At 45.1% G+C, this 11,939-nt stretch overlaps 1 protein-coding gene across 1 annotated transcript in view; it reads right to left on the bottom strand.

The window, feature by feature from the left end:
- Positions 1 to 7,370: 7,370 nt before the first annotated feature.
- RYBP (RING1 and YY1 binding protein) overlaps positions 7,371 to 11,939 on the bottom strand; it is a 73,761-nt gene continuing 69,192 nt past the window's right edge. The window contains exons 4-5 of the mRNA XM_065933282.1: positions 11,798 to 11,896; positions 7,371 to 11,387 (exon numbers count right to left, since the gene is read on the bottom strand). Coding sequence (XP_065789354.1) covers positions 11,135 to 11,387; positions 11,798 to 11,896 — 352 coding nt within the window. The 3' untranslated portion in view covers positions 7,371 to 11,134. The remainder of the gene's footprint in view (positions 11,388 to 11,797; positions 11,897 to 11,939) is intronic.

Genomic DNA, 11,939 nt, shown 5'->3' with positions numbered 1-11,939 from the left:
ATGATAGACAGCACCTCTTCACGCTTTATCAAGTCCAGACTCCTTTGCCTCAAATTCAACATCTCACCACCAACCAGACCCTCCTGCTCCTCTCAGAGGGAAGCCACACCCCCCAGCAAGCTCCACAGGCCAGTCCATCCTTGCCCCCTTCCCCCACACACCCACTCGCCCATCGCCACTTCCTGCCACTTCTAACCCTCATCTCTCAAAGTCAACCGCCTCTCCCTGTCTCTACCGCCGTCCTCCAGGCCCAGGTCCCATCTCTCTCCTTGGGACACCAGCGGCAGCTTTGCCATGGTCTCTCCCAGAATCCCATCTTGCCCAGTCCAGCCCGAGGCCCTCAGCACAACTTTGATTCTGTCACCCTCTGCTGAAAAACTACCAATAGCGTCATCCAGGACACTAAAAGGAAGCTCAGCTGCCTTCCCGTGGACCATGGGCTCTGCAGAAACCGCCTCTAGGAGCTCATCCTTGCCCTCTTGCCCCTAGCTTTCTGCTGCAGCCCCAGGTTCCCAGGACCCCTGTCTTCACAGAGCACTCAGCGGTGTTGTTCACACACTTCTGCCTCCTGCGTGTTCGTCAGGGCAGATATCTCAGCCGGCTCTGCAGGCTCAGCCCAGCCTCGCTCCTGGCATTTAGTGCTGCTTAATAAACATCAGTAAATGTATGGATGAATCAATGCAGTAGAGTACCTAGTATCTGTCAGACATGAAGTTAGAAATATAAATATTTTATTTTCTAACAGTCTTTCAAAGTAAGCAATACTAGGTTTGATTGACACATGAATGCATGAACAAACGAATGAATGAATGAAAAAACGTTTAAACGAGGGCAGGGCCACAATCCAAAAGTGTACAGAAACCAGGAGGGAATGTACTTAATGATGTGTGCTAAGTCGCTTCAGTCGTGTCTGACTCTGCTACACTATGGACTGTAGCCTGCCAGGCTCCTCCGTCCATGAGATTCTCCAGGCAAGAATAGTGGAGTGGGTTGCTGTGCCCTCTTCCCAACCCAGGGATCAAACCCAAGTCATTTGCTTGTATCTCCTGCATGGGTAGGCAGGTTCTTTATCACTATAAGTACCTGTGAAGCCCGTACTTAATGATAGGCACCCAGTAAAAGGAACCAGTGGATGGACAGCACCAAGGCAAATGAAGTGCCGTGGCATCTGTTAGGGGTTGAACTGTGTCCCCTCAAAATCCACAAGTTGAAACCCTAACCCCCAGGACCTCAGAATGTGACCTTATTAGCAAACAGAGTCTTTGCAGATGTAGTTAAAGTGAAGTTGTTAGGGGGGCCCTAATCCACTGTGACTGGTTTCATCATAAATAGGGGACACTGGGACAGAGGCTGACACACATTGAGGGAAGACGATACAGACAGACACAGCAAGACAGCCACCAACAGAGCAAGCAGACAGGCCTGGAACAGGCCCTCCCTCACAGCTCTAGAAGAAACCCTGTCAACACCCTGACCTCGGACTTCCAGCCCCAGGAATTGTGAGGTATCTGTTGTTAAGCCACCCAGCCTGGGGCACTTTATTATGGCAGCTCTAGCTAACTAATACACGGACGGCCTCACACACCACAGCGTTTTTCAACTCCTCTGGGTCACATCAGACTTGTCCAGGGGCTGCATTCTGCCCAGGACACAGCTGGCCACCCTGCACCCTCACGGGTTCCTGGAGCACACCATCCATAGGGGAGTTGGCTCCGGGGGAAGCTGGGGTCAAACGGATCAAGTGGGAATTCAATTATGGTTTGGAGACGAGTCTGCGAGGTCGCTTAATTAATCAAGGGCAGAGCCTGTAACCAAGGCCCCAGGCTCCAGGAGCTGTGCGGCAGCCCCCACACAGAGCCAGACCAGGCCCAGCCTCTTTATCAAGTACAGGAGAAAACCCAAATTCAAGGCAAGAGATGGATTGGATCAGTTGAGACATGCTTCTCGACTAACACCCCAGCCTACAGTTATCAATACTCTATAAAGCATGTTGGAACTGCTGTTTACAAGTATCTGTTAATTATTAAAATGGAATCTATTTCCCCCCCTCCATCTAGTTGAGAAATCTCATGTTACACAGAAAGGTTAATTACAAACCGACTTCCAAGAACCCTTTGTTAGAAGCTTCTGTTTCATTTTCTCCAAGATGAATCCTTGAACTCCATATTTGGGAATGCAGACACAGGCTGGCTTAGCAAAATCGTTTCCTCATTCTAGCAGCCCCCAGCTCTAGCCAACCTCTCAGATGGCCTGATGCAGCTAGGATTAACCAGAAACCACTTCAAACCCCCCCCCACACACACCATCTAAAATGTGGTTTTGTTGCTTTTTCCGTTGAGACCGAAGACCACCATGTTTTCCACATGTTGTCCTGGTTGCAAAAGTAAGAGGGTCTCAAGTTCTGGGACCACAACGAGAGACATACAATATTCCAGTGGCTGCACCAATTAGGTCCATTTGCCCCCAGCCTTGGGGAAGGTAAATGGCTTATTACTTGGTAGGTAATGCATACCACATGGCATTCCTCAGCCTCGAGGAAGCCGGAGAGGACTCATTTTCCTAGCAAGCACTGGAACTGAGCCGTACAGCGCAGGCCCCCGGCACCAAGGCTTGGCCCCTTCCCCACCATCACCTGTACCAGTGGGCGTCCCTGCTAGCCAAAACTCCACTGTAGGCTTCCCAGAATTCAGTTCTTTATAGCCATGCTTGGAAACCTTGTATATCTCTCTCTATCCGTAGCTGACTCTTGAACAACACAGCTTGAACTACTCAGGTAGTTCACTTACACTCAGATTTTTTTCAATAAATACTATCCATACAACACTACACGATTTGTAGCTGGTTGAATCTTCGATTGGTTGAATCCACAGATGCAGAACCACAGATATTAATACAAAGGGATGACTATGAGTTACACTTGGATTTTTGGAGAAGGGGGCAGCAGAGGATGAGATGATTAGATAGTGTCACCGACTGAATGGACACAAATTTGAGCAAGCTCTGGAAGATAGTAGAGGACAGAGGAGTCTGGCATGCTACAGTCCATGGGGTTGCAGAGTCGGACACAACTGAGTGACTGAACAACTAACCCTCTTATGTTGTCAAGGGTCAACTGTTTATCTCCTATTGGTTCTTTCCCTCTGGAGAATCCTAACTAACACACAATGGCTTAAATAAAAGAGAAGTTTCTGTCTCACCTGTGAGGTCAGGAGCTGCACAGGGCATCCAGACTGCTATCTTTCAACTCTTATTATCCTTACTGTGTAGCTTCCATCCTTAGGGTGATCTGATAGGCTGAGATGACTGCCTTGCAGCTACCACATTCAAGTCCCAAGCTGGAAGCTTGAGGAATCAGGCAAAGCTAAAGGATGTTTGCCTCCCTTCCATCATTCAAGGATGTGAAGTCTCTACTGGGTGACTGGGAGATGTCATTGTTCTTAAATTCACATACGGTCCTTCTGATCAGACAGACCTGGGCTGAGGCTGGCTGTGCCCTTTGTGACACTGGGCGAAGGCTGTCAAGATGTAAAGACAGTTCTGCCTCTGTGTGGCCCACAGCAATGGTTTAGTGGAGACCACATCAGACTGTCATTTCCTGGGTAGACTCCTTTCGGGCAAAGCGTTCAGAGTGGACAGAAGTGAGGGTCCACATGCTGTAGCCAGCCATCCAAACATAGTCAGGAAAAAACGTTAAGTCTTTCAACATGGGCAGAGGCTGGCCACCCTCTCGGCTCATCCCACAGGGCCTGATGCTTCTTGGGACACAAGAAGCAGAGCTAGTGGCCCTGGACTGGGAGAGCCTGTTCTCCAAGAGAATTGTAAGTTGAAGCCAGAACCTGCACGTGGGGAGGAGCGGGTTAAGAGGGGTGAGGATAGAGCTAGCCTCTGTCCTGGAACTATGGCCTTTACTATCAAACAGCAGCAGTCAGTGCTGGGCTTTGTGAGGGGCACGGCTTCATGGGGGGAGACACGGGCGAAGAACAGAAGTGGATTATGGGCAGGCCATTACGGGGTTGAGTGGTAGGCTTCTTAGAGGTGCTCAGGAGCGTCTGTGAGAGAAGGCCCCTGGCTCTATCTGCTGACTGCTAGAGACGAGAAAATGCATGTAGTAGGGCCTTGGAGCCCACACCGCGTCAAATACCTATTTACCATCTCTCTTCCAGCTAGGCTTAATGCGGTTGAAGGGCAGGAAAAGAGCAGGCTTCCTGGAACTTTTCAACAGAAGCACTCATCAAGGCAGCGGAGTACACAGAGAGCTGAAATTTCTTTGAGATCCTGTATTCTATTGTTGAAATTCACGTTGAAGTAGCATTTCATGCCCCCTCTCCACGATTCCAGAATTTTGTCTTGTGTATTTCGCTCTTCAGGCATGCCAGGTGGCCCGCCTCCTCCCCTCGTCCCCTCCAGCCACACCAGCCTTTCCCAGGCAGCAGCCACGGAGGGTCCCCGGCGCAGGCAAGAGCGGGTCTCATGCTGGGCTCCCCAGCCAGCCGGGCACACCTCCCTCAAGCGGCAGCCGACTCTATTAAGCAAAATCTTCAGATGTCCGGGTCGCAGGGCGGTGGGGATTTTCACAGGCACTGAAGTGGATGGTCACGTTGAGAGGCTGCCAGCATCTCACCTGCTGTCAGGAAGAAAGGCTTCTGGTGTCCAGGGAGTCAAGAATGACTCATTCAAGCAGGAGTGTCACTAAGATGAGAGGGGATTCAAGAGCGCAGCTGACAGCAGAGCACGCTGTTAAATCCTCCCGGAAAGTGAGAGGACAAGCCCGCAGGGTGTGGAGCCGGCCCCCTGCCATGACCACACTGCTGGCACGCAGACTCTCCGGGAGGATTTTCCGGTTACAGTTAGGAGCGCCAAGACTTTCCCTCTTCTGCGGTGGAGCTGCCTTACAGCTCTGAATGGCCCTATCTCTGTGACTAATTGGAACCTGAAAGTGAAAGAAGCAATGCCCTTGCAAAGCTACTGTGGTTTCAAATGTGGCCTCCACGGTGGGAAGTGGCAGACAGATTAGATAGATAAGGAAATATTTAAAAACAAGATAAGACAATCACAAAACAAAACAAAACCCTTCTCATTCATTCCCAGTATTAACACCAGTGAAGCAGTAGAATGAACATGCAGGAAAATGTTGCCGTTACTAGAAACATAGCAAATTAGCAAGGAATGGGCCACTGGCCCATGACACTTGGGAGCAGAGAACAGGGCAGGAGCGGTTTGCTTCAGAGGTGAGGAAAATGAGCCCGGGAGGTCAGCAGAACCGGTGCAGCAGCCTGGGCAAGTTCTGGTCCAGCCTACAAGGCAGCACCGTGGCGTCTGGCATTTAAAGGGACAGTGTCCACTATGGGCCTCCTCCTCTTGTCCAGCGCTGAGCTATTGAAGAGTTGGTGTGTTGGATATTTCATTCTCTTCCTCCCTGACTCCTTCAAGCCTCTCAGCTGCCTTCTGCTTGGGATTCCTATGGCTCCAGGAAGTGCTCCACAGCGGAAGAGTTGATTAAAAATGGCCTTGTAGGGTTCCCCAATTGCCTCGGGTAGGTCTGATCCAGGGCAGGAAGGGCAAAGGCATTTACCTCCCACGGACGTGGGATGCCTGGAGAGCCGTGTTGAGATTTCTGAGTCTGAATTCAGCTGAAGAGTACTGTGATCGATTTGTGATGCCTGGCACGAGCGAGGCAGGGAAACCAGGTGTGCTCCGTCTAGATTAAAAACAGCTGCAGGAATGGGCCACTCTCAGTCTATGCCCTTTCTCCACATAATCAGTCCTCCTCGCAACCTTTCAGGACCGCACCAGGTGCATAACTAGGCACTGGATGCCCCACAGCAGACTGCCACCCTAGCCTTGCAGTTAACGCCCGGAGAGAAGGCAGGGTGACCAAGCAGAACACAACAGCTTTCACTCCAGATTTCAGTCCCTTTCTCTCCAGAAAAGGCCAATGATCTTTTCTAGAAAAATCAGAGCCTTTCCTTGCAGCATTCAGTGGTTCATATCTACTGTGTGTAACAGCTCAGGCTGCCAGATGGACTCACCTTTCCTGACAAGCACCAGTAAGGGTGGCCAGATTAGAACCCGGCTTCTCTTGATGATTAGCAAGCAAGACTGATCAAGAATTTTTACGCCTAACATACCAGTGGCTCTGAAGCTTTCCTTGCTATGATGTTAAAGTTTCAGAGGAGCTCTAAATTGCTGGGAGGTCAGGGATGAAAAAGATGCAGGGCCTCACTGACAGCTCTTTCTTCTCCTCACTGCTCTGGGGAAAGGGCTGGCCGATTTCCATGTTACTGGACAATGAATGCAGAACTTTTCAGCTGAAGACATCATCCTAACCTTGACCAAGATTAACTCAGCAAGAGCTTCCTACCATGGTGGTGTTAATACATTGGCCATGGTATTCCTCAGAAGGGGTGTCTAGACATGCATTATCAAGGCTGGTGTTTAGCTAAAGATACAGGAAAGAAGACTTCACCTTCCTTCTCATCTTCACAACTTGAAGTCATTCACTAAAAGACATGCCTGCACTTCCATGGTAGGGACCAGCCTTCAGCTGTTATGCCTTTATCTATTATGGGAAGCAGCCTCTAGCTTCCCCAAAGGGTAGTGCCAGTGTGGGGACCCAATAAAGATTCCTCAGGTACCAAGGAAAGCTGAGAGTCAGGGTACAGCCAGCCCATCGCCTGAGGGCCCTGGGAAACATCAGTCACTATCTGTTCCCTGTTCTTCAATCCATCCAGATTCTTTCCAAGATTCTTGAAGAGCCAGACTCCAACTATAACCCAGTACTGGAAGGCAAAAGAGAATGTTTGCTAAGTTTTCTTTTACCAGGACTAACCAATTTTCCTACTACGATCCTGCACCATTTACACTCTTCCCATTTGCTAGACTAGGAAGCGTAATCGGGTGAATCTTAAAAGTGTTCTAAGTGGTTTCCACATCTTTGGAAGTGACGACCTCCTTAGCACTGGGCAAGATGTTGGCTTTATGCAGCTTTTAGGTTTGACACTATTTCCTTTACGAGGGTCACAGTTAACCTGCAGCTAGCTGCAGTTGGCCAGAAATGGGTTCTTCCCAGGGTTCTTCAGTTCTTCAGGCACTGAATTAACCAGTTACCCATCATCTTCACTTCTTTCATTAAATCATCACTGCCTACATCAAAGGACTCCTTTAGAGACACTCGTTTGCTTTCTTCCAAAATTCGGGCATTCTTTGGTTCCACTGTTTTCTGCTGCAGCTCTGAGCCATGTACTGAGATACCCAAATCAACTTCAGCATCTGATAAACTCCAGTTCTCCTGAAGTACTACCTAAGTGAAAAATCTGAGTACAAAAAGTAATCTTCTACTTGCTAAATGTCTACACAGACAAAAATAAAGATTTCAGTGTAAATTTTACTATTTTATTTGTGAAAAAACTACAAGCAGAATTCATAAATAGACATTTCTATTTAAAGCAGGAAAACGATAAAGTGGCTTCTAATAACATAGTCGTGCACATGCCAGTAACAGGAATATATTAACATCTTTTATTTGCTAGACAAAGAGAAGTGTCCAATATAAATTTCCCCCAAACATTTAAGACCTGTGAATTTCTGACCAGTTCACAAAACCACCGACACTTTAGCATGAAGAAAAAAACAAATCTAACAGACTGTCAGCTCTAAAGACATTACAGAGCAGAACTTCCAAAAGCGTTATACAAGCTGTCTTTCTGAGCAAATGAAAAATATAGCTCGTATAATACATTAACAAAAATTCACAAGATAAGATTATGTTTTGACATACTTAACAAGCATTCTCTATTTGTCTCCAACAAACAAAGCTAAGGAAATAATGTAACCATCTTTACACAGTAAATTAAGGTTACAAGTCATACACAAGAACAGAACTGCTTGCGCATTAAAAACTGTTCAGCTCCATTGTCTTACTCTAAATGTCGGCTCTTAAACCATTTTCGGTTACATACAAGCAAAGGTTATTATATATCAGCAATTAATAAATTTTCAATAATTTAAGATATGGTAGCTTAAAAAAGTAGACTGAGAATGATCTTGATAAGGCAGGTGAAACATCTTAGTGGAACTAAACTCACAGAAGCTTCTGCCAATGTGTTAAATGTCCAGATTAAAACTGAAAGATTTTGATTGAAAATATTTTGAGGGTATCAGGATGTCTTTACCTTTTTTCTTTTTTTTCCCCCCTTTTTTTGAACTGCATGACTCAAGCAGAGCAGGTTGGGTAAGCTCTGTGTGTGCGTGTGCACGCACGTGTGAAAGATTGTGTGGTATTAAAACAAATGGAAACTTGCAAGCATTAACACTGTGCTTTTGTTTTGTTTTTATAACCTGCTTACTGTGCCACTGAATACCAAGTATTTCTGGTCCTCTTTCAATATCTTTTATCATCTACACTAGTGTTTTTACACGCTGCCTACTAATTGTAGGGTAAACTGCAAAAGCAGGAAGTTACAGGAATTCCATTTCCAGAATACATGCCTGAGGGATGTCATCCATTTCGGAAATTAAAGTCTAAAGTACCTATTGCTTCACTATCATAACACAATACACAACAGCAGCCAAAGGCCGGGCCCAAAAATATCTGATTGCTGAGAGCACTCCCACCGTGAGCTGCAGTTTCTACCAAACTGGCAATGTCAACATCTCACCTGTTCTAAAGCGATCCTCCCTTCCTTCACCCCTATTTTTTATTTTTAAATTTATCACGGAGGCAGAACTGAAAAACCAAGACATTGGCAATGAATTAGCAGCCTCTGAGTAGCTGGTTAATCAGCTTTTTCCACTAGTCTAGGGGTCCAATCACTTTACATGAAACTAATTTTGCAAAAGTACACAGTGTTTCTGAACAAAGTGCATACCAACACTTACTGGTTCCAAAAGCAGTGCAACCCACATGAGTTTGGTGGCATTTAAATTTTTTTAAAAAGTTAATTAAAAAACTTAGCAATTCCTTACATCTCTGGAAAATAAATATGGCTGACTAATTTACCCTCCCTGAGACCCTTAATAAAAGGAATATTAAAACTTTAGAAGGAATGTCTTTGCAATACCCCACTAATATTAAAATGTGGATTTAAAATTCATAGTCAAATCACTATGTATTATATATTCTGATGCTTATAGAAAGCATCTGATTTCCTTTGGTTCATTAATAAATACTTTAAAAATGTATTTAAAAAGTTAAGTATAGCTTGCATCCCAGATACAAGCAGTATTTTTTAAAAAGAGGGGAAACATTGTCCATGCATTTGAGAAGAGGACCATAGCAACAAATGGCACTGCTTTATCATCTATACCTTTGAGAACAGAATTTAAATGATGGTACATCAGTGACTACAGAATAGTTTTAATGTAAATGTGAAAGGAGCCTTTCCTGTTGGCTACTCAAATCAAGCTGTTAATTTTTCTCTTTATTCGTTGCCTCCATACACAGAAGTTACTTCTATTCTTATGCAAAACCAGGTTTTTCACACCAAAATGCTGCGTTTCATCACTAATCTGCTGCCCTCCCAGGTCGAATAAAGGAAGGTGACATCAAGTTCCCATGCTTGAAATGACTCTCAAGTCTACGAACTCTGTGAATATGAATGTAAGAGTCAGACAGAAGAGAGATTCTAAATCCAAACAAAGCAAAACAGAACATTTTTATAAAATGAGGAGGGATGGATTCATATTAGTGGTCTTTTACACATTTTTTATTTTTGCAAGGCATTAAAAAAAAAGTGAGAAGAATCATTTTTAAAAAGAGTTTACTCAAGCTGTCTTTGTGTTGAGGAAGTAAAAGCTCATAGGCTCACAGGAAGTAGGAGCTTTCCCTGCAACTCTAGCTGCCCGCCCTTCAACCATTTCTTCACCACTAGCATTCCTTCCCACAGCAGGGAGCTGAGACACATCATGGAACTGAAAAGCTCCATGTTGGGACTGGATGTGCTGGTTGATAACCTCTGTTCAGTCAAACAACAAGACTAGACTTTAAGAAAGGAAAAGAATTCTCACTGAATGGTAAGGGAAACAAGGGGCTGTAAAGCAAACAAAGTTCGATTAAACAAAACACCGTGTGCAAAGTGGAAACAGGGATTTGCTTCTTGTATGGACCAAAAAGTACAGGTTAGACAGTTTGAATGCTAAAACTAAGAGACAATTTATCAATTTACCTCAGACATGAGTAGAGGTCTGGAAAATGGATGGAATTCGAGTTACAGAATACCATATTTTCATGAGTGCTTATGTAAGAAGAGCAAAGTGAACATGTAACCGTAATTTACACGAATACTTGGCATTCTGGAGCTAGTTTAGTTACTTTCGAATGATCAAAGCCCTCCCAACTAAATCACTTGTGATTTGTCAGTCATTCCACCACAAATGCAGGCTATCTGGAGCAGTCTTTAAATTTGAGATCACATTGTTTAAAAAATATATATTTTCGTATCATCCAGTACTTTTTAGACAGATGAGAGTCAAGTTCCCACGTGGGTTGGAACATACTTCATGTAAGCCTGATTTTAGTTTAATTTCAGCACTTTCATAGAAGGGACTGTCCCAGATCTGTAACTGTTCAAAGTTGTATTCACTTCACAGTGTATCAAGCACCAGCGTTGCCATGGATTGGTTTCAAATAACCTTTTATATATAATTTTATATTTATATATATATAGTTATATCAAAACTGATAGTACATAGTATAACTGGAAGAAAGAACTAAACTTAAAAGGATATGCTGAAAGGATGGAGTCTGTGAACACAATAAATAAAAGTTCCCTCCCCCTCCCCCCCTGCCCTCCCCCAACAAAACAAAAACAAAAAACCAGTTGTAATGTACATGGAAAATTGTGCACAGCAGATTTTTTTTTTTTTATAAAAAGTAGATTCAGGAGCACATCCAATTATAAATGATTGTTAGGAAAATCATATAAAACAATGGAATACATAAAAGTGTCAAGAGTAATCGTCAGGGTGCGAAATTCCTTGGTGGCCAGATGCCCATGGCAAGCAGAAATTATCCTGGCAGCATCACTAAGAGGTCGATGTCCACAGAAGATTTTCCAGGGGGTGCAAGCAGCATGGGCAGGTGGAAGATGTGAATTTCATACCCTGATTCATAGTTTTCACAATTCCATGTGCAACTTCAGAAAGATTCATCATTCACTGCTGACATGTCGCCCTTCGGCGTGGAGGAGCGGGAGGAGCCCTTGTCTGTGCTCTCCGACCCCGAGCTGCTCTGGTTCTGCTGTTCTGACCCCGCACTGGAGGTCACTGTGGATGAGGACGTCGAGGAGGAGCGAGTCTTTTCCTTAAAGTCTGTGATAATGACGGTGACGTTGCCCACAGTCACTGCCAACTGCTGTGCGGTGCTCCTGTCCACGTTCTTCAGCCGGGGCCTGAAAGCAACCGGGGAAGAGCCTGTTAAATCAGGTCGGGTGCAAAGGGCTTCAGTTCCAACGTCACACACACACTCTTCATGAGACTGTGGCAATGAGTCTAAACCACCAGCACGGATACCAATGCTTACTACCAAATCTGCTGAAAAGCTTAGCAAGAATGGAAACCATGATCAGTTAGCAAAGCTTTGGACCACTGCGAAATTAAAATCAATTTATCTTTCTCCTGTTTTGGTCTCAGTGTTAAAATAGCTCATATATATGTGCATGTATTTTGAAAGTTAACAGTCCCACCTCAGCTCTTCATCCCAACCCTTAGCCTACAAACCCACAGGCACAAACCATCCCCCACTCTTGACTATGAGCAGCCAAATCCAGGCAGTGATGGATTTCAGTCTAGTTTCAGATACCTTGAGGTGTGATTCGTTTCACTGGTCTTTGTTGTAGCATTTGCAGACTGTATACTGTTCACTTCGCTAGGAGGATCTTTCAGAATATCAGACTTTGGTCTAAATGGGGAGACAGAAAAAGAGGCGTTTAAAAGATATCTTT

Source organism: Muntiacus reevesi, chromosome 4, assembly GCF_963930625.1.
Source record: "Muntiacus reevesi chromosome 4, mMunRee1.1, whole genome shotgun sequence".
In the NCBI taxonomy this organism is placed as follows: domain Eukaryota; kingdom Metazoa; phylum Chordata; class Mammalia; order Artiodactyla; family Cervidae; genus Muntiacus; species Muntiacus reevesi.
This window is presented reverse-complemented; position numbering and strand designations above follow the sequence as displayed.